The sequence below is a fragment of the Asparagus officinalis genome, chromosome 3 (assembly GCF_001876935.1).
Source record: "Asparagus officinalis chromosome 3, Aspof.V1, whole genome shotgun sequence".
In the NCBI taxonomy this organism is placed as follows: domain Eukaryota; kingdom Viridiplantae; phylum Streptophyta; class Magnoliopsida; order Asparagales; family Asparagaceae; genus Asparagus; species Asparagus officinalis.
This window is the reverse complement of record NC_033796.1, coordinates 34,484,215-34,485,487: the sequence shown is the minus strand read 5'-3', so window position 1 is coordinate 34,485,487 and position 1,273 is coordinate 34,484,215. Positions and strand designations below refer to the sequence as shown.

The window sequence follows — 1,273 nt, the reverse complement described above, 5'->3', positions numbered from 1 at the left end:
CGCTGCCGTCCATCCGGGATCTGCCGATCGGCGATGAGGATGCGGCGGCTGAGAATCGAGGCTGCGCTGCTGCGGCCAAATCCGCATGCTCAGTCTGACTCTAAAAAGGGTTTTGTAATGGGGCGGGGATCGCGCGGTTTCGGGTTTGGATCTGCGGATGAATTTGGACGTGTTTAGAGATCGGCGTGGCAAAGACGGGACGAGAGCAGCTGCTGAAGAGCACTGATGTAGTCTGATACGTGGAGCGAAGTGATTGGTTCGTGTTAGCATTATTATCTCTCTTTAGCAAGCTAATTAAGGTTATTTAGTAATAAACTTATAATTATTAAGTATGGCATATGATTCACTTGAACAGCGCATTTATACGAGAAATTAGCCTTATGCTAACTCTCTAATCTTTCACATATCTCAAATTTCATATCACTTCCACTAATCTGCATGTCATAACTCAGACTAATTAGTAAAACTTTTGCACGAGACAACAGATAAAATCTACAATTTACAGTACACTCTGTTAATTCAATACAGATGTTGCATTGCTTTTTACTAAATTATCGAAGGGGTTATACAAAAAGTTAAATTAGCTTCAACAAACAATCAATAGATGTCGGAATGAATTGTGATCTTGCACATGTTATTCTGTCATAACTGAAGAAATAATTTCTCTATCGTAAATATTGCGACAGAGAGGATCCAAATTCCAACTGATATTTTCAGTCACCAACTCCAGCATCCTCCCAATCTCCACCCTCCTCGGATGCACGCAATCCCCCGCCAAAAACGATCTCGCCGCCCCCTCCACCTCCACGGAGCTCCACGCCGCCGTCTTCTTCGTCCCTCTCCTCCCAACCAGCCTCCTCGCTCTCCTAGCATCCTCCAACCTCCCGGCATCCCTATAAATATCCGACAACTGCACGTAAACCCCCTCATCGTCCTCTGTCAACCCCTGCAGCTCTGCCACCGCCATCTCCGCCAGCTCGACGTTCCCATAGAGCCTACACCCCGTCAGCAACGATCCCCACACCGACGCCAGTGGCCTAATCGGCATCTTTCGTATGAGCTCCAGTGCATCGTCGAGCCGTCCGACGCGGCACAGCATGTCCACTGCGCAGCTGTAATGCTCGTGCTGGGGGACAATGTCATATCGCGGCTCCATCTCGAAAAGTAGCTGAAGGCCCTCGCTCACAAGCCCCGCGTGTGCGCAGGCAGATAGAACATTTAGCACGATGACCCCGTCAGGCTGCATTCTTTCCTGCTGCATTCGGCGCAGGCA

The 1,273-nt window shown here is 49.0% G+C and overlaps 2 protein-coding genes across 2 annotated transcripts in view; both read right to left on the bottom strand.

The window, feature by feature from the left end:
• LOC109834933 (ERAD-associated E3 ubiquitin-protein ligase component HRD3) overlaps positions 1-537 on the bottom strand; it is a 7,524-nt gene extending 6,987 nt beyond the window's left edge. The window contains exon 1 of the mRNA XM_020402946.1: positions 527-537. Within this exon, the coding sequence (XP_020258535.1) occupies positions 527-537 (11 nt within the window). The remainder of the gene's footprint in view (positions 1-526) is intronic.
• Positions 545-1,273, bottom strand: part of LOC109834932 (putative pentatricopeptide repeat-containing protein At3g28640) — a gene marked incomplete at its 5' end in the record, with an annotated part of 1,558 nt that continues 829 nt past the window's right edge. Inside the window, one exon of the mRNA XM_020402945.1 lies at positions 545-1,273. Within this exon, the coding sequence (XP_020258534.1) occupies positions 635-1,273 (639 nt within the window).